General features: G+C 42.5%; 3 protein-coding genes across 3 annotated transcripts; 1 reads left to right on the top strand and 2 right to left on the bottom strand.

Annotated features, from left to right (window-relative positions):
- Window positions 1–681: 681 nt before the first annotated feature.
- Window positions 682–2,347, bottom strand: LOC141903455 (CDGSH iron-sulfur domain-containing protein 2-like). Its single transcript, XM_074791572.1, has 4 exons — window positions 2,200–2,347; window positions 1,446–1,669; window positions 1,111–1,187; window positions 682–991 (listed from the first exon to the last, which is right to left on the bottom strand). Exons 1-4 carry the CDS (start codon window positions 2,294–2,296, stop codon window positions 982–984), a joined length of 408 nt encoding a protein of 135 aa, XP_074647673.1. The 5' UTR covers window positions 2,297–2,347; the 3' UTR covers window positions 682–981.
- Window positions 2,348–2,453: 106 nt separating this feature from the next.
- LOC141903454 (UPF0193 protein EVG1 homolog) lies at window positions 2,454–4,573 on the top strand. Its single transcript, XM_074791571.1, has 6 exons — window positions 2,454–2,560; window positions 2,970–3,032; window positions 3,114–3,213; window positions 3,337–3,575; window positions 3,830–3,930; window positions 4,091–4,573. Exons 1-6 carry the CDS (start codon window positions 2,461–2,463, stop codon window positions 4,175–4,177), a joined length of 690 nt encoding a protein of 229 aa, XP_074647672.1. The 5' UTR covers window positions 2,454–2,460; the 3' UTR covers window positions 4,178–4,573.
- Window positions 4,574–5,265: 692 nt separating this feature from the next.
- LOC141903453 (BTB/POZ domain-containing protein 9-like) lies at window positions 5,266–14,646 on the bottom strand. Its single transcript, XM_074791570.1, has 12 exons — window positions 14,560–14,646; window positions 11,120–11,320; window positions 10,881–11,016; window positions 10,360–10,590; window positions 9,133–9,397; window positions 8,376–8,598; window positions 8,081–8,200; window positions 7,084–7,193; window positions 6,230–6,419; window positions 6,046–6,147; window positions 5,747–5,825; window positions 5,266–5,640 (listed from the first exon to the last, which is right to left on the bottom strand). Exons 2-12 carry the CDS (start codon window positions 11,317–11,319, stop codon window positions 5,527–5,529), a joined length of 1,770 nt encoding a protein of 589 aa, XP_074647671.1. The 5' UTR covers window position 11,320; window positions 14,560–14,646; the 3' UTR covers window positions 5,266–5,526.
- Between the last annotated feature and the right edge of the window lie 2,583 nt (window positions 14,647–17,229).

Raw genomic sequence — 17,229 nt, 5'->3', positions numbered from 1 at the left:
TGGCTCCCTGTCCGAGTCTTAATCGCTTCCTATACAACTATTGTGTCGTACAAGGAAGCTAATGTTGAATTTGAGACCTATAAAATCCACTTGTACTGTGCACACCTGGCGTTGCATTGTAGGTAGAAACTCCACGTGGAACTAAAACCACTTGTCTTCCGCACATCGTATACCGGTACCCTAGGCCGATAGATGAATGTTAATTTGATGTTTTAGAGAACAGGATGATTATTCTCCCTACTGAGTGGAAGGTCGATTTCTTTCATAAATTTGTTTCTAATGTCTTTTCGGTTGTCATGAATTTGTTTCCAATGATTCGGACCAAAAAATTACTTCCAAGTTCAACTTGACAAAAAATACGATTTTGGGACAGAAATTCATTTGGAAATGATTAAAAGAAATAGGACCAAACATTTTCCTTCAACCGACTGCAGCGTTTATCCAACTACAGTGGAACCTCGTTACAATGAACTTCACCGGACCAGAAAATCTGTTCGTTATAACCGATAGTTCTTTATATCCAGTATAGAAATAATCAATTCTCTTACTTGTGACACAATTTTATATTTATAATATTTGAGTTCATTAACGAGGTTCCACTGTACTAACTCATGATTTACCGAACCACTTCACTAAGAGACATCATTTTCAAAATTTTAATCAAATTTATTCTTTTGTACATAAATTACAATAACAAAGTTTTCTCATTAAATTACTGGTATCTATGTAGCTATAGGTGACCGATAGAAAGTAGTACCCAATGTTTTACTCGTAAAATATCAAATCACAAACTATGATTCTAGAATCGTCGAGCAGAATATTTTACACGATCGTAAAAAAACTGATATCATACAACAGTGGAATGTGGAAAATATCCGACTACTGGCAATAATAGTACACAATATTTCAAGAATAAACTTTATCAATGTTGGTATCGGGAGTATTTGAAGGGTTATCAGTCGTGTGATTTACTTATCTAATTTAGCCATCCCTGAAAAAAGATACAAGTTCAAGGTAAGATTGTCAATATCTAATCACGGTTTATTTAAACGGTCAGTCGTGTAAGTAGGACATAGTTAGATATCGTACTAGCAGTAGAAAAATACCGACCTTTTCAACACTACAGGTCCGACATTGTCGCCAGTGGCCTTATTGTGCGCAGTATGGGAGCCATCGCAGTAGGGAAACTGAAAAAACAAAAACTAACATTCAATTTGACTTAAACATATCAGACTATCAGATTGAATTGTGTTATTAGGAAGCTTTATGTAATGGACATGTATTTTTCTGAAAGCAATGCAAATCCCTCAATTTTATCAAAATGATCTTAGGTGGTTCCCCTTCCCTCACGTATCTGGTGGTTTGACTGAACCCTAATTAGTGGTTATTTATATGTCTCAAACTTTTACGCCCTCTGTCCCTTAGTTCCCCTATGCGTCGCCTACCTTCTTCGATTTCCAACAGCGACAGTAAGCTGTTTTGTTACCAAGGTCCTCTATGTTCATCACATCCGCCACTTTTGGACAATCTTTTTGAATATCCTCGTTCACCCATTTGGAGCGTGGATCTTCTGCGGTAGACGATTGGTTTGGTATAAAAACTCGAACTGTCGCATAAGTTAAAAATGACACAATACCCAGAAATGGAAGCAACCTCATCCAATCCTGTCCTGAAACATCAATCAAGGATTTTTTTAAATTATGATTATTAATTAGGTCAATATGGTGGTACCTCAGTTGGTAGGCATGGAGGCATATTGTTAAACTTTCTAACCATGGAGTCTCTTTTCTCCCAGGAACCCCTCTCAATGCAGATTTTTTGGATATCCTTCAATACAGTTTTAAGTGGATTAAAAATAAAAAACGAGATATTTCAGGTCAGCTGCCAATGCATTATGTTCCTAATAAGACTTCTATCAGGTATGTACTACCAAAACTGACTGAGCTAGGCCACCAGGAATTCTCTCGACTCAACTCAGGTTGAAATAGACATTGATTTGAATGAAATTGCGACGAGGGTCATCTTCCCCTCTTCCTCCTCCTGGACAGTCAGGAACACTTTCCAAAAACGGCTTATTCTGCCAATTTCGGCGTTTTCCGCCAATTACGGCAGAATCAGGAAAGTGTTCCTGACTGCTGGACCGGGAGACCGGGCTTGGCTTCAATTCTATTCAGAAAGTACCAGGTATTCTATCCTTACCTGACATCTCTGCAATATCAGAAATAGAGTCCGGAAAAGGCATCCTTTCCAAATATTTTGGAAGAGATTTGTGTAGAAACTGAGCGATGGCCTCCATGATGTTTGTTTCACTGCTCGACCGAATCGAATCGAATGGAATGGGTTCGAATCCTCACCTCCTCCTTGGTCGGGAAAGGACAGATATCCGGAGCCGTCCAACACGAAAGGTGGCAGCACCTGACGACCGGACTATATGCTCTTAGTTACGATTAAAGCGTCAAAATGGCGGACAGAAGGGGCAATCGTCATCAAGTTGAGCAAGGAGGGTTTTGGAATAGCCCTAAAGTATCGTACAGTCAGGGAACCCAACAGCTTTTGAAGGGTAAATACTTAGTCCTGATTATTGCACTTTCGTACCCCCTTCTAAAAGTAAACATGTCAAGAACGCGGGGATTCAAAATCAGTGCCTTTTTTACCCCCAAAACAAAAATGGCAAAAATCTTACATTTGATTCATATTGTATGTACCACTTGATTGTATGCACCACCCACTGAGCTAGGATACCCGCTGTCCTCTCAAATCAAGTTGAAATAGATATTAGAAAAGCCCCTGTGCCCCGGCCCTGGTCGGTCAGTCTTCTGGTTTTGTAATGTTGATAATTCATTTTATCAATTGTTGTGCCTCCTCCGATCCAACCTTTTTCTCGACATACTTTGCCTTAGATCTAATTCAGGAAGCCCACATCTTATTTCAAAATGTTGATTTCCTTGACCCGTGTTTAAATTTTTCAGAAATGATGAAAGAATCGAAGCTTACAAATTTTCAACAACGGCAACTTTCGTCTAAAATGAAAAGTAAGCTCTTTTGATTACCTGGGACAAGTTTCATGAGGCGTTAGTGTACTAGTTTATGCGTATTGCTTATTTCTCTTACAGATGGAGAAACTCTTCCTGTCCAATGTAATCCTACATCAAGCGCTCAACCCCATAAACGAACACCAGCAAAACCGAGGGAACAGAAAATTCTAAATCCAAGGTGCGTGTCGTATGTTTTTGTCATTCATTTTCCATAGGACAGAATTGTCTAGAAAACTGAACAGCAGTTCATTTAGGCTATATTCTATCTATAGGAGTGAACAGTTTCAATATCATTTTTCAGGTCATATTCAGGTGGAATCAGATCACTAGAAACGATAGAATCATCGGGTGCTTACGAAAAACCTATTTACCGTCCAGCGCCGAAAGGTCCACCGATGACCGACCGAGAGAAAAAACGATTAGGCTATTTGATGGCGTACGGAGAGGACATCCCTTCACCGAGACAGCTACGCCGTTTGAAACAAGGATCCGATGAAAATGAGTCCGAAGTAAAACCAAATAAAGATCGATTTGATGAATGTAAGACTTAAAAACGTTACAGGCAGAAGATATACCATCTCCCAGAACGGACATTTAAACCATGCAAAACAAAATGAAAATTCTGATGTAGACTAGCAACTTTATGTTTCTCAAAACTTTGACCGTCGAGACTTGATTGTTGACTTTGCTGTGTGTAGATTGTTGACTTTGTAGATTGCTGAGTGTAGATAATTGACTGTAGATGACAAACTGACTGCAGACTGATTGCTGATTTGATCATTTTGTATTTTCAGTGCTCGAAGAGATCGATGACAGAAGAAAGTTTTTGTCAGAAATGGAATCAGTTGGTCAAGGTCCGAAATATCGTCCGATCGTCGAGACGGAAATTTCACAGGTTAGTAACAATCGAAATATAGTTTACCGGTACTTTCAAATATATTGCTGTAACAAAGAACCAACAGAGGCTGATACTTCGGTCCCACCGGGTGAAAAATTGATACAACGAAATAAAACAATTATCAGCTAATGACGATTGACACAATGATTTTTTCCAGAAAATTCGTGAAATGGAAGTAATTGATAAGAAACAAACGGCAGAACTGGAAAAAATTATCGCTGCAGCTTCGACACCCGATACATAAACTTTCGTTTGAAGTGTTGATACCCTAGTCAATACCTGAAAACTGTGTTCACGAGTAACGACTAGTTTCCACAAGTCCATCGACTTGTTTCCACTAGTATATCGACTAGTTTTCGCAAGTCCATCCGTCCAGTTTGTTTGGCCCAGAAATCTACAGGCTACCTGCGTGATCAGGGCTAGGTTTAGCTGCACCAGATCAGGGCTGGGTTTAGCTGCACCAGATCAGAGCTGGGTTTTTCGGCACCAGATCCGGCTGATTTAGTTTCTGGCATTCTAAATAGTAACAGGTTGTGTGTGAAATAAATCAAACTTGAGAAGTCTGTGAAATGAACAATTATGCATTAAATTATTGTAACTTGAAATAAAATGTCGTCGTCATTCATCTTCCGAGGTTGTGACGGAGGTTATTTATCAATAGATGATGTTTTAAGTTCATTTACTGGTGGGATATACCCATCCGACTGGCGACCACTCAGAGGAAGATCACACATCAAAAAGTCTGGAAGATTGATAAGTACTATAGGACCTGCTCCAATAGGGCGAAGACGAATTTATGTTATGTGAAAATACATACATCCCAGCCTCAGATGCGCGTATTTCTCCTCTAATTCGTCATTCTTTTTGCATTGTGGGATTTTAACCGGACAATCAATTCAATTTTAGATGCTGATTCTAACTGGAACTGTGTCAAATAGATTGTACAGTAATCAATGAGTTATTGATAATTCATCGACAGGGACTCGTCACAATATGATAGTGGATGGATGATACCACAGTATCCTTGGGTTCTAAACCGAGACACCTCTATTCAACAGGACCAGGATATCGATAATTACTGGGTTCTAACCCAGGACATCTCTGTTCATCCTCTATTCAGCATCAGGACAACTCTGAATCATCATCAGTTTTCACTGTGTATGAACCCGACACACCCCTGTGCATCATCTATCCAGTACCAGGGCTTCAATAAATGCCGGGGTTCGAACCTGGTACCCCCTTGTACATTCGCTATACAGCTTCAGAATCTTAAATGCAAGCAAAATAAAACATAACAGAATTAAATCTTAGTACAATGTATTCTATTTTATTGAAAAATAATTGTATGCGATAAATATTATTTCACTGTACAAACAATGTTAATCACTAAACATGAACGATTGAGGGGTCTGCCTGCCCCTTCCCTTTAGCCCTCCACTCACTCCTCCCCTCACCAATGCCCTCTTGAACAATCCACTGTAAAACTAAGTCTTGACACAATAATAATCGAGTATTAACAAAACAGAATCACAGAATAACAGCACCAAATATAGACAAAGATCGTAGAGACCCCTAGTGAGCGCAGGATCGACACTATATATCCTTTACATTCTCCGATATATCAATAGATGGCGTTAGTAGCGTTTGTTTATATTGATTCAATGCTTCTTGATCTGCCGGGCACTCAAAATGAACGCAATGGAAAACCTGCAATTTTAAACACAACAATCAATTCAGTTAAGTAATTCCCTGACGACGACAGACACGTTCACAAGAGACAGACATACAGTGTAGTAGCTCATTAGTCTATTACCTCATTAGCAGTATTGTGCATTCCAATTAATTTCACAAATGCTACCGGCCGTTTTGGAAATGTAAGAATTTCCCAAGATCTGAAAAGTTAATCGACATCATTTGTATTAATTTTCATTGGTATTCCCCCAGCACACCTAATTTCCCTCCCTCTCTCCCCAACACACCATATCTCATCCTCCACCCACACCCTATCTCATCCTCCACCCACACCCTATCTCATCCTCCACCCACACCCTATCTCATCCTCCACCCACACCCTATCTCATCACCCACCCACACCTCTCCTGAATTGCTTACCTACAGTTCTCGCGTTTAGCTACTGTTTCCCAGTTTTGTTGATTCACTGAAACCTCTATAGTGTAACTATACCTGCGGTCATCACAGTCCCACAGCAACAATCTGTAACAACGATTTCAGTGTCATATACAACATAGCAACAATGGCAGCAGTCGCTTTAGAAACGGAATAACGATGTACAAACCTCATAGAATCTAACATGTACGGCTGAGCTAACTGTATGATAATACATCCACTACCTAACTGATGACAGGTATATCCGCTATCCCAGTCGTAGTTCTTAGTATCACCATTTATAAGTGCATTACGACTTCTACTGACGCCTTCTAGTACACATGCGCTGCAGTCTAATGTAGCTACATTCATACGGGGAACTAAAACAATAAACAGCTGATAATACCGGTCATAATAAGGGGTCTTTTAGAATACTGAGTTGGATGATACAGTAGACTCCACTCAAGTTGGATCTTTTGACTTGAGAGTGATATCTAAGTTGGATGATACAGTAGACTCCACTCCAAGTAAGATCTTTTGACTTGAGAGTGATATCTAAGTTGGATGATACAGTAGACTCCGCTCAAGTCAGATCTATTGACTTGAGAGTGATATCTGAGTTGGATGATACAGTAGACTCCGCTCAAGTTGGATCTTTTGACTTGAGAGTGATATCTGAGTTGGATGATACAGTAGACTCCACTCCAAGTAAGATCTTTTGACTTGAGAGTGATATCTGAGTTGGATGATACAGTAGACTCTGCTCAAGTCGGATCTATTGACTTGTGATATCTGAGTTGGATGATACAGTAGACTCCGCTCAAGTCGGATCTATTGACTTGAGAGTGATATCTGAGTTGGATTACAGTAGACTCCGCTCAAGTCAGATCCGTCAGATCTTTTGACTTGAGAATGATATCTGAGTTGGATGATACAGTAGACTCCGCTCAAGTCGGATCTTTTACTTGAGAGTGATATCTGAGTTGGATGTTGCAGTAGACCCAGTCTGTAGTTCCATGAATAAAATGAATTGTTTTAACTTACCGATAATTCCATTGTCTAAAACAAATGTCGAGTAAGTGAAATAACATTCAAATGCGATTGCGTGGAAGACTCTGTTCACAGTATTATGAGTCCCAACAATACGGAAATACCTACAAATATAAAAACAGTAACTGAGCCCTGGCGCGTGAGTAAAACTGAGCCCTGGCAAGTGAGTAGAACTCATATTGGTTTATTGCGTCACGAACTGGTTTGCCATTGAGTGAGCAAATGCGACAGAACGAAAATTCGGTTTGAGTCAGCTGACCGCGGAAATTTCCTCATGCGGCCAGGTTGGAAGTCGGTTTGATGTTGCAAACCGATCGCAAAGCGGTTTAGTCGGTTTGCACAAACCGTTTAGGTTTACGCCTGAACAGAGACGCCAGTTTACGCAAACCGGTATGAACAAAAACAATTTTTCCACAAACCGTATCAGTTTGTGCAAACCAGTTTCAAACAAATGCGCCTCTTTGGTGAGTAAAGTAGAACTGAGCCCTGGCGAGTGAGTAGAACTGAACCCTGGTGAGTGAGTAGAACTGAGTCCTGGCGAGTAAGTAGAACTGAGCCCTGGCGAGTGAGTAGAACTGAACCCTGGTGAGTGAGTAGAACTGAGCCTTGGCGAGTAAGTAGAACTGAGCCCTGGCGACTAAGTAGAACTGTGCCCTGGCGAGTAAGTAGAACTGTGCCCTGGCGAGTAAGTAGAACTGGGCCCTGGTGAGTAAGTAGAACTGAGCCCTGACGAGTAAGTAGAACTGAGCCCTGGTGAGTAAGTAGAACTGAGCCCTGGTGAGTAAGTAGAACTGGGCCCTGGTGAGTGAGTAGAACTGAGCCCTGGTGAGTGAGTAGAACTGGGCCCTGGTGAGTGAGTAGAACTGGGCCCTGGTGAGTAAGTAAAACTGAGCCCTGGCGAGTAAGTAGAACTGAGCCCCGGCAAGTGAGTAGAACTGAACCCTGGCTAGTGAGAACTGAGGCCTGGCGAGTGAATTAAACTTGTACTTACTTTGCGACGCGAGTTGGAAAGTGTAGTTTTTGCCACGAACGACAGAAATATTTGGAATGATCAACGATGCAGACCCAGTCTTTATTATCCATAGAACATTCAATATAGTACGAGTAAGATCTGTAAAATAGACACATGAAATATATCATTGACTATAGAGTTTGAGTTAGTTCCTTTCGAATGTCTCATTACAATGAGTCAAATTCTAACTACCGTAGATTCCTGGATCAAGTTCAACCAGGGCTAGGTTTAAATTTGACTTTGAAACAGTTGAACTGCTGCTGCACTCACTAACCTCTGATCTCTATCCCACAATAACAATCTGATAGTGTTTATAATATGTGGCTCCTTTAACTGAACGACTATTCCAGGATTAGCGCAAGATTCATCGATTAAATGTCGACTAAATCCACGATCTAAATCATACGTCGTGACGTCTTCGTCTAACAACGCAGATTTAATCTCACCGTGGATGACTTCAGCTCCGTGACGACTAGTAGCGACATTCTCGTCACTTACTGTAAATACAACAATACTACGATAAACATCACTGATTCTCTCAAAACTCCCCTTCCAGCACCTCCTCCTCTCCTTCAGCTCCGTGACGACTCGTAGCGACATTCTCATCACTCGCTGTAAACATCATTATATAATACAATAACGGGGTATCGGCACAAACCAGATGGTGCTACAATACACTCGGATGGTGAAAATTATTTTTTTTTCAATGATTTTTTAACTGAATTTTTAGGCTTCCAAATGGAAATGTTGACGAATAAGTCGTCGAATAGATGTAAGATCGACGTTCCCGATAAGTAGTGAATGGTATAGTTTTATTAGAAATTGATTTACTAACAAGAAAATTTGACCCGAATTTAATTGAAATGTATAGAACAAATTGAAGCACGGTTATCGAGTAAACACTAGCGAACCTGGTGGATCCTCGTCTACCCCATACGTGGAATCCTAGATTGCCACAGCAGCGGTGCCGGTACCCCACTACTGAGTTCTCACTCTGTCACTCCCTCCCTCCCATTCTCCCTCGAACCTACCTAAGATGCCTCTATAACCGAGATCCATATCTTTACATTTAGTTTTAGTTTGTATCGCGTCTAGTAATGCGTCCGGCGAGACCAAAGTCGTCGGTCGAACTTTGGTAAGAATCTCGTCTAGATCCATCAGAGGTAACCGTACGCAATGAATCACGCGATCGCGCGGTAACTCGGGGTTATTATCGGCCCAGTTACAAACAGCCGTGAATATATCGTTCTCATTCGCGTAGAACGAATCGCGACGCACGATTTCGTACAACGCATTCTGAAAAATACAATAAAGATGGAGCCACCAGCACGGTACCGTAACAGGCGCGGATCCAGGATTTTTTCCAGGCGGGGTTCATGAAAAAATGTTGATATTGTTTGGCCAAACATAAGATGATGTGGTACTGATTATGTGGTACTGTCCGCTTTTGTCTTGAGTACATTCCTTAACCCTTTCAGTGCGTCTACACCGCAGTGCGGTGTATAAATCAGTGATGGACATTGCTAGTACACCGCAACGTGGTGTATTGATGTAATTAGTTTAATTTCTAATGAAAGATGGCAGCACCTGTCAAACATAGTGAAATATTAGTAATGATACACGGCTCTGCAGTGTAGACGCATTATAGCGGTATACCCATTATTCAACACACTGGGGCGGAATTTCTAGAAAATTTCAATTTATCTCCAGCACTTTGGGTGTTACTTAGTCAGCACTGAAAGGGTTTAAGAAAACCACAAAAATAATTCTTTGGTAGCTGAGCAGGGGGGGGGTCACGACCCCTGAAACCACCTCTGGATCCACACCTGCATACCGTATGTCCCTTACCCAGTTCCAGGCTGTAGCTGCTCAAAAGTTGGTTACAGTCAACATGTGGACAACAGGGGCCGTATCCAGGGTTAGAGGAGAAGGTGTCCTCTTAAGAAATTTAGGGCCTTTTTCTAAGCTTTGCCACAATTTTGTCGTTCACATACACAATGATGTTTTAGATCTTCTAGAACAAGTAAACAGCTTATCGCTACTACAATTTTGCTGTCTTATTCAGTTGTTCAATCATGATTTTGATCTTTCTTCAGAAAATATTCAGTGCGGAATATTTGAGATGGGAAATTTCAAGGGACTTCAAAATAATTGTAGTGGAGGTGTCCGGACCCCCATGGACACCCCTGGACAAATGCAATTTCTATTGTCATTCTATGGCATCCAAAACATGACAGCCATGATAAAATGTAACTAACCTCTGTTAATGAAATGAAGCCGTCTGATTGGATGATATCTTTAGCGTTTTGATCGATATGTTTTAAACACGTTGCCGATAGCGTATTCAGATTGTAAAGATTCGCTATATTGTAAATCATACAGACATTTCGCAGATTCAAATTAGCTTTTAAATATTCCGAGATCGCTATTTCTAAATCGAGAAATCCGTACTGATGAACGAGATCTAAAACGTCTAGAAGTTGCTCCTCCTACAAAATAAGAATCGTTAAGCTAAAAAATTGATACCTTGTTTCTACATTCTGCACAGGGGGCCCAGTTTCATAAAAAGGTTACACTCTAAAATCAATTCAATTACTTCATTAATTCAGTTTATCTTAAATCGATTTAGGCCTTAATCCTTCTTGTGAAACTGGGCCAGAGCTCAAAAGTGACCCCGTCGATAAGGAGAAACAAGGCATCATTTCCCTTTAGCCTTATTTGATAAAACACAAGAGTTCTCCACATGTTTTAAAATATTCAACTGAGATATTTCTCGTACCTTCATATTCGCCAGTTTTATTCGTCCGGTGTAAATATATTTGAGTAATAATTGAAATGCAGCGGAAGAGGCTCCTTGTAATTCTATTTCGTGACAAGTTGGATCCGATTCTTTTAAACCTCCGTAAAGTAGAGCCCTGAAAATATCATCACCAAAATACAATGGTACAACAGACACTAAGGTTTTAGGTGAAAGTGAACCCGTGCCTGGTGCAGCGGTTGGTGAAATGTCTCTGTTACCTGAAATATTCAGATCTTGCGGCTAAAACGACTCTATGAACCGGGAATCGAGTTTGTTCTACTTTCAATATCAGATCGCTATATTCTGTAGATTGTAATAAATTACTGAAATCTTCAGATAGATTGGTCACATGATCGATTGAATCGACTCCGGCTGCTCCAGCTCCGGCTGATGTCACTCCAGTCGAATTGTTACTCATTCTGTAAATAAACAAATACAACGCATGATAGTCTCACAAACCCGGGGGGCGGGGACGCGGAGTCATACTCAGGGTGGGTGGAAGAGGGCGTCGTCATCATCATAATCAACCTGGTAACCAGCCTCAATCAACAGGCTGATTATTCTGCTGGTACTCAGGGTGGAAGAGGGAGTCACAGCCCGGGGAGATTAAGAGTCACTCTCGGGGTTGAGCGGAAGAGGGAGTCACAGCCCGGGGAGATTAGGAGTCACTCTCGGTGTGGAGTGGAAGAGGGAGTCACAGCCCGGGGAGATTAGGAGTCACTCTCGGTGTGGAGCGGAAGAGGGAGTCACAGCCCGGGGAGATTAGGAGTCACTCTCGGTGTGGAGTGGAAGAGGGAGTCACAGCCCGGGGAGATTAGGAGTCACTCTCGGTGTGGAGTGGAAGAGGGAGTCACAGCCCGGGGAGATTAGGAGTCACTCTCGGTGTGGAGTGGAAGAGGGAGTCACAGCCCGGGGAGATTAGGAGTCACTCTCGGTGTGGAGCGGAAGAGGGAGTCACAGCTCGGGGAGATTAGGAGTCACTCTCGGTGTGGAGCGGAAGAGGGAGTCACAGCCCGGGGAGATTAGGAGTCACTCTCGGTGTGGAGCGGAAGAGGGAGTCACAGCCCGGGGAGATTAGGAGTCACTCTCGGTGTGGAGTGGAAGAGGGAGTCACAGCCCGGGGAGATTAGGAGTCAATCTCAGTGTGGAGCGGAAGAGGGAGTCACAGCCCGGGGAGATTAGGAGTCACTCTCGGTGTGGAGCGGAAGAGGGAGTCACAGCCCGGGGAGATTAGGAGTCACTCTTGGTGTGGAGCGGAAGAGGGAGTCACAGCCCGGGGAGATTAGGAGACACTCTTGGTGTGGAGTGGAAGAGGGAGTCACAGCCCGGGGAGATTAGGAGTCACTCTCGGTGTGGAGTGGAAGAGGGAGTCACAGCCCGGGGAGATTAGGAGTCACTCTCGGGGTGGAGCGGAAGAGGGAGTCACAGCCCGGGGAGATTAGGAGTCACTCTCGGTGTGGAGCGGAAGAGGGAGTCACAGCCCGGGGAGATTAGGAGTCACTCTCGGGGTGGAGCGGAAGAGGGAGTCACAGCCCGGGGAGATTAGGAGTCACTCTCGGTGTGGAGTGGAAGAGGGAGTCACAGCCCGGGGAGATTAGGAGTCACTCTCGGTGTGGAGCGGAAGAGGGAGTCACAGCCCGGGGAGATTAGGAGTCACTCTCGGTGTGGAGCGGAAGAGGGAGTCACAGCCCGGGGAGATTAGGAGACACTCTTGGTGTGGAGTGGAAGAGGGAGTCACAGCCCGGGGAGATTAGGAGTCACTCTCGGTGTGGAGCGGAAGAGGGAGTCACAGCCCGGGGAGATTAGGAGTCACTCTCGGTGTGGAGTGGAAGAGGGAGTCACAGCCCGGGGAGATTAGGAGTCACTCTCGGTGTGGAGCGGAAGAGGGAGTCACAGCCCGGGGAGATTAGGAGTCACTCTCGGTGTGGAGCGGAAGAGGGAGTCACAGCCCGGGGAGATTAGGAGTCACTCTCGGTGTGGAGTGGAAGAGGGAGTCACAGCCCGGGGAGATTAGGAGTCACTCTCGGTGTGGAGCGGAAGAGGGAGTCACAGCCCGGGGAGATTAGGAGTCACTCTCGGTGTGGAGTGGAAGAGGGAGTCACAGCCCGGGGAGATTAGGAGTCACTCTCGGGGTGGAGCGGAAGAGGGAGTCACAGCCCGGGGAGATTAGGAGTCACTCTCGGTGTGGAGTGGAAGAGGGAGTCACAGCCCGGGGAGATTAGGAGTCACTCTCGGTGTGGAGCGGAAGAGGGAGTCACAGCCCGGGGAGATTAGGAGTCACTCTCGGTGTGGAGCGGAAGAGGGAGTCACAGCCCGGGGAGATTAAGAGTCACTCTCGGTGTGGAGTGGAAGAGGGAGTCACAGCCCGGGGAGATTAGGAGTCACTCTCGGTGTGGAGCGGAAGAGGGAGTCACAGCCCGGGGAGATTAGGAGTCACTCTCGGTGTGGAGCGGAAGAGGGAGTCACAGCCCGGGGAGATTAGGAGTCACTCTCGGGGTTGAGCGGAAGAGGGAGTCACAGCCCGGGGAGATTAGGAGACACTCTCGGTGTGGAGCGGAAGAGGGAGTCACAGCCCGGGGAGATTAGGAGTCACTCTCGGTGTGGAGTGGAAGAGGGAGTCACAGCCCGGGGAGATTAGGAGTCACTCTCGGTGTGGAGCGGAAGAGGGAGTCACAGCCCGGGGAGATTAGGAGTCACTCTCGGTGTGGAGCGGAAGAGGGAGTCACAGCCCGGGGAGATTAGGAGTCACTCTCGGGGTTGAGCGGAAGAGGGAGTCACAGCCCGGGGAGATTAGGAGTCACTCTCGGTGTGGAGCGGAAGAGGGAGTCACAGCCCGGGGAGGTTAGGAGTCACTCTCGGTGTGGAGCGGAAGAGGGAGTCAAAGCCTGGTATAGTTAGTTACCTAATCGTTGGTGGTAAGCTTTTTATTTGAAGTGGCTTCGACGTAAAGCGGTCGTAAATTCTATTTTTACGATGGTTTATATTGAACTTAGGATTATGGTCTTTAGGGGAGAGGATTAGTGTCAAGAGGGTGAGAAGAGGTCCAGAGGGTTAGGGTTAGGATTAGGGTTCCTAGGGTTAGAGTTAGGGTAAGGTGAGGCTATATGTACCAGTTAAAACATTTGGTTGGTTTTCAGCGAGCTTGGTGGTCTAGAGGGATGACGCTGCGCTAGTAATTTACAGGCCCGGGTTCGAGTCTAGCTGTATGATAGCGCATCCGCTACTTTCTCTAACTCTGTTCTCCACACTTTCTTTGAATTTTCTAAGTTGTGCACCTTAGCGCGCATGCGCAACGTGAATAAGCCAATCAGAATGAGGCGTCATAAATATAGCTGGTGTCATTCGATGATGATGATGTCATAAAAATAGCCTGAGGACCGCTTTTAATCGGATGGGCTTATACCTCTTACTTATGCCTATGGCTTGTAAAAATACCCGATCGTGGAACTAAACCAACAACAGACAGACAGGTTACTCTAGTCTAAGTCTACTGTCACTCACGACACTATTGACTTTTAGGTGGTGGTTGGTAGTGTAGAGTCTTAGAGAGAAGGGGCCTTATATGCCAGGACAGGGACTGGGAGTGAAAAATAGAGCGCGGTCATCCGGCGGGCGGAGTGTGGTCACAAAAAGACGCCTACTTAATACAGCAACTAACTTTCTGTTTTCTGTTTTTCACATTTTTACTCTTCTTAACGTCATTGGATTGTGACGATTGTCAAAACGTCTGATTCTCGAGTTTGTGCGGCTGGTCCGTTGAAAGCATTAACTGCCCTCCCGACATGCACGTTTCATTTTCACGAAAATCTGGAAATTGAATCATGATTGAATATAAACGGGTCGTATGCAAATAATCACATGGTGTAAATCATTGGATATTATCACAAATAATTCATAATTCAGTCGGTTTATTTCAGTACATATTGCGTGTTTGGTACGGACTTATTTCTGACCACCAATGACTGGTTTGCTATGTATCACACAAAACCATTTTCTTGATCCTCCGGCCGAGAACGGTGAGTTGACCCTCGGGACTCCGTATCAAATGAAATTGCGTTTTAAAATAACAATTACTTTCACAAACCATTCACAAATGCCGTACAGTTCCATTTTTCTGTGTGCGTAGAAAATGTTATTGCCGATTTCGTTCGATCGAATCACCGTAGAACATGCCGATCGACTACGATCCTAATACGGCTATTTCGGGGATCTATTAAGATCTTTATCGCTTTTTATTGCTACTAAAAACAACAGAATTACTTTATGATGACAGCTATCGGAAGATAAAGCTAGTCAGCAGCCATAATATATAAAGTCATTTTGATTGCGCGGGGTGTGACAAGTTGGCCAAGTCAGCCAATAGATCGCTGTTCTATTCAAACCATACATTTCTTTAATAAGTTCATAAATGGACCATCACTGACCAATTCAAACTTCTGGAACATGAGAACGATATACCGCGTTTAGTGTCAGACTAAAAAGGATTCACCATTGTGAATTCATAAATCGACCACACTGACCAATTCAAACTTCTTGTATATGAGAAAGAGTCACCACAAGTGATAGAAGTCAATATTATTTATTCGAAGAAAACTCATGGTAGAAACAACGGTGAAATAAACAAAGCAGGGCCAAGCATCTGATTCAACCTTTGATTGTTGCTAAAAACTTCATGAAACGATTGAAAGGTTTTAACGTGAATCATATTTATTTTCATACAACAATTATAGAAAATGCCAGATTACGTGCTTGAGGAATTATAATGTAATATTTACTAAATAAGATTATTTGAAAAAATGCCCGATGATTGATGTAAATAAAATATCTATCAATTGTTAATAATTGTTTATTTAATTATTAATTATTTATTTCATTTAGGGTTTTGTTTATTTTTTATCTATTAATGTACTATATATTTTGTATTGTGTATCATTTATACTCCTCTGTTTACATCATCAAGCATTTTCTCTACCGGGCCCATTTTTCGAAAAGCGATATCAATTCACTGCTGTATGTAAATAATCGTTTACAATTAAACACCCATATTTGAAGCTAAGTGATCATTTACGAAAGCTACTCAACCAACAGCTATCAACAAATTAAACGTTCAAAGTTATTCTTAGCTTTCACTTAAGACCAAGTTCTTCCTGGCTATACCTCTCTTATGTGAATATAAAAGTCTCCTTTAAGATGAAGTTACGGTTTTCAAGTAAACAGGAATGTTCATCGTACAGAGCTATGAAAGCTCTTAAGTTAGAACTCTAGGCGAAATAGTCAACTCATTGGTGAAATCCGTCATGTTATACAACTTCCCTAATATGGGCCTTTGAAAAATCAAAGCCATGTGAATAGCACATTTTACAGTTCAGTAAATACTCATTTGTACGCAGAACACCGCCTAACGTTATTAACTCAAAGCGTTAACGTTATATATCTGCTCTAAAATTTGGTACAACTTTTAAGACGCATTGGATTGGTCAGTCGTCCAAGGTACATTCAAATGATTTCCAATCAAAGAAATTGGTTTTCAAACAAATGTTTAAAAAGCGTAGCCAGTATGTACGGAACTGTAGGCGGGGCCCCACACTTTTTGGCTAAGTCATGATTTTTGAAACATCATTGAAATCCAAAAACGAGAATATTACGCATATTAACTTTTTTATTGCGTCTAAAAGTCTAAAATTTTATGTCGACATATTTTCGCACATACAACTCTTTAAAATCCTGACTACTTAAGGTTCAGGCTAAGCACGTTATCATACTAAGGAAATATGAAATGAACCACTATTTCTGAGATAGGTTGATAGAAGACTAAAAGACCAATTCATACAGGTTTATATGTCATCATTATCATAAATCATTCAAAACTATGCTCAAAAGTATCAAAAACTATCTGAACTTAAGTTCCCAATATCATGTTGATATGATATCTCTGTTAAGGCGTAACTCAACCGACCTATGAGTTGAAACTAGGCAGTGGATGCGATCAATTAAACAGCGTCACCAACCTAAACTTAACTAATCTATCTGGGAGCAAAGATCAAAGTCATGCAGCTAGATTTTATGAGACTAAGAAGGAACTTAAATCAGATTACAAAACAGAATGACTAAACAAATTCATTAGTCCTCTCGAAAATAGTTCACCCAATCAATATACAGTATTTGGATGGGATTTTATTGAAATATTCAAACGTAGATAGTTCCTTCTAAGACCACAGAACCCTAATTATCCTAACTTCAATTTCATTAAATGATTCATACTCTGTTCTATACCACTACCAACAAGTAGTCTGTGATCTGGTAAATTTCGTGAACTACATATCTGACT

This window comes from Tubulanus polymorphus, chromosome 4 (genome assembly GCF_964204645.1).
Source record: "Tubulanus polymorphus chromosome 4, tnTubPoly1.2, whole genome shotgun sequence".
Lineage (NCBI taxonomy): Eukaryota > Metazoa > Nemertea > Palaeonemertea > Tubulaniformes > Tubulanidae > Tubulanus > Tubulanus polymorphus.
Note: the sequence above shows the minus strand (reverse complement) of the source record. Positions and strands in the feature narration are given on the sequence as shown.

Bases quoted from the DNA above. Each gene is read 5' to 3' on its own strand.
- LOC141903453 (XM_074791570.1), bottom strand. From the start codon at position 11,319: ATGAGTAACAATTCGACTGGAGTGACATCAGCCGGAGCTGGAGCAGCC. The intron at 10,591-10,880 runs GTACGAGAAATA...CTTATTTTGTAG, and splicing joins TAAAACTGGCGAATATGAAG to GAGGAGCAACTTCTAGACGT. The intron at 7,194-8,080 runs GTAAGTACAAGT...TTATATTTGTAG, and splicing joins TTTCCAACTCGCGTCGCAAA to GTATTTCCGTATTGTTGGGA.
- LOC141903454 (XM_074791571.1), top strand. From the start codon at position 2,461: ATGGCGGACAGAAGGGGCAATCGTCATCAAGTTGAGCAAGGAGGGTTT. The intron at 3,576-3,829 runs GTAAGACTTAAA...TTGTATTTTCAG, and splicing joins TAAAGATCGATTTGATGAAT to TGCTCGAAGAGATCGATGAC. The intron at 3,931-4,090 runs GTTAGTAACAAT...GATTTTTTCCAG, and splicing joins TCGAGACGGAAATTTCACAG to AAAATTCGTGAAATGGAAGT.
- LOC141903455 (XM_074791572.1), bottom strand. From the start codon at position 2,296: ATGGAGGCCATCGCTCAGTTTCTACACAAATCTCTTCCAAAATATTTG. The intron at 1,670-2,199 runs GTAAGGATAGAA...TTGATGTTTCAG, and splicing joins TGATATTGCAGAGATGTCAG to GACAGGATTGGATGAGGTTG. The intron at 1,188-1,445 runs GTAGGCGACGCA...TTGTTTTTTCAG, and splicing joins GCTGTTGGAAATCGAAGAAG to TTTCCCTACTGCGATGGCTC.